The 2,174-nt window shown below is 38.7% G+C and overlaps 1 protein-coding gene across 1 annotated transcript in view; it reads left to right on the top strand.

The window, feature by feature from the left end:
- CBG24555 overlaps nt 1–1,348 on the top strand; it is a gene marked incomplete at both ends in the record, with an annotated part of 4,539 nt that extends 3,191 nt beyond the window's left edge. The window contains one exon of the mRNA XM_002640466.1: nt 1,152–1,348. Coding sequence (XP_002640512.1) covers nt 1,152–1,348 — 197 coding nt within the window. The remainder of the gene's footprint in view (nt 1–1,151) is intronic.
- Between the last annotated feature and the right edge of the window lie 826 nt (nt 1,349–2,174).

The raw sequence follows: 2,174 nt of genomic DNA, 5'->3' as shown, positions 1-2,174 counted from the left end.
GTTCAACTATGAATTGTTGCCACATAAAATTGTTCTGTTTTGTCTTTAAAACATTGAAAAAAAATTGAATCCGAATTATCAAAATTATTTAAAAAATAAGAAAAATTTCAATTACCACGAAAATTGAGAAAAGTTGAGAAAAAATGGAAAATGGAGAAAAACCGAAATATTGCGAAAAAACGGAAAATTGGGAAGAACGGAGGAATATGGAAAAAAGGAAGATGAGAAAAATTCAGAAGTTCCAAAATTCGTAGATTCTGAAATTTCAAAATTCTGAAGTTCTGAAACTCTGATGTTTTCGAGCTCTGAAATTCAGAAACTCCCTCAAAAAAAATTGTACCCCCGAATCACAAGCGTTGTACCCCTAAATGAAATGAGTTGTACCCCAGAATCATTGGTAGTTTGTACCCCCGAATCGTTGTACCCCCGAATTTTTGTACCCACGAATTTTTTACCCCCGAATCATCAATTTTGTACCCCTAAATCAGTTGTACCCCCTTGTACCCCCGAATCATTGTACCCCCCGAATTTTTTGCCCTTTTTTTTGTATTCCCCCCCGCCACCATATTTCCAAACAATTCTGAAAAGTTCCCTTCCCCCGAATTGCACTTCCGTCCCTTTTTTCATTCCCATTTCATTTTCTTCTCCCAGATTGAAAACCTTCTTATTGTATCGCCGATTTACCCATCCCCGTCGTCAAAAATAAATGTTGCATCTGGTTTCTATCCCATCTCTGAAAGTTTTTTATAAGACGGTAGACATTGTAAACATGTAAAGTATAGGTTTTTATAGGTACCGTAGCATTCTCTAGTTCTGCAGAATAGATGACAAACGATGACGTACCACTTGTCTTCCTTCCTTCCCACTTACTACCAAAGGATTACTGTATGTGTGCAAGCAAATGCAGTAGATTAGCCAGCCAATCGCTATCATTTATCAAGCAAAAGGGATTTTTGACAGTGATAAGAAAAAAGGGGCAATTTTTTCGGTTTCGGGGTCTAAAAAAACGGAAATGCTGACTAATCCTGAAATTTAACCAAAACAACCGGAAAAATGGTTTTCGACTACCGGCTAAAAATATAGGTTCAAATCATATTTTGTGCAAAATTGCATACAATTTGCAACCGACCTCGAAAATTTCACGTTTGAAGAACTACAAAAAATGTTCAGTCCCTGTCGGGAATCCCGACCATCAAGTAACAAGAGAGCAATAAGATGGCCAGCCACAGCAGAAGAAAGGATGGATGACTTAACAATAATGGAAATGTGCAATCAGCGCCCCATGAATCAGTGCAAGGAAATAGCAGGAGGATTAAGGAGGAAGGAGAGGAAGCAGAAGAAAGAATGAAGTATATAAATGGTCGTTTGTCTCACATTTGCCTCTTTTATCATTTTTTCTCTTTGGATCAGCTCAACTGGTCCAGAGTGCGAATAAACTCCTGTTATTATTGAAACCCTTGTCTAAAGAACGAACCACCGTCCCAAAAGAACCCGGAGGCATAGCGCCTTTTAGTACCGATTTTTTCTAGGTAACCGACCAAAAAAAAAAAAACAAAGAACCCTTTTTCGTTTCATTAACCTGGATCCAAATAGAACTTTCAACCACATTTTTACATCAAAGCTCAAAGCCTAGTAATATATTTGGCTCTTTATGCCTCCATAACTCTCCGAAAACTCGATGAAAAACTTCAAAATTTTTCGAAATTTATATTAATGCAGAAGTTTTCGAACCCGCTCCTTCACACGTCTTTCCATGGGGATACTATCTGGGTACAACACCCTAAGACTGAATAATGTATTGGATTCAAGTCTGAGGAGAAAGCGATCCATTCTTATGCCTAGTTCAACTCCGGAAAATTGAGTTTGAACCACCCTTGGGTGTCTTTGGCACTCTTGAAAATGGAAAGAAAAAGCCCACTATTCATATATACCGTAAAACCTCTAATAGAACGACACCCGGTGGGTCGAGGGACACCTGAATCATGAATAAGCACTTCAAACTCTGGTGGCGAGAGAGGGAATCTTTACAATCACCAAATTCTGTCTGTGTGTCCGTTTGTTCCCGGTTCCACGACCCTAGCGAAGTCCCCGGTAGACCGAAAATTTTCCAATTTTCCCAGATGATTCGAAATAGCAGCGAGATGATGCCCGTCTATTTTTTGATTCCAAATTTT

The sequence above is a fragment of the Caenorhabditis briggsae genome (assembly GCF_000004555.2).
Source record: "Caenorhabditis briggsae complete genome, chrI, whole genome shotgun sequence".
Lineage (NCBI taxonomy): Eukaryota > Metazoa > Nematoda > Chromadorea > Rhabditida > Rhabditidae > Caenorhabditis > Caenorhabditis briggsae.
Note: the sequence above shows the minus strand (reverse complement) of the source record. Positions and strands in the feature narration are given on the sequence as shown.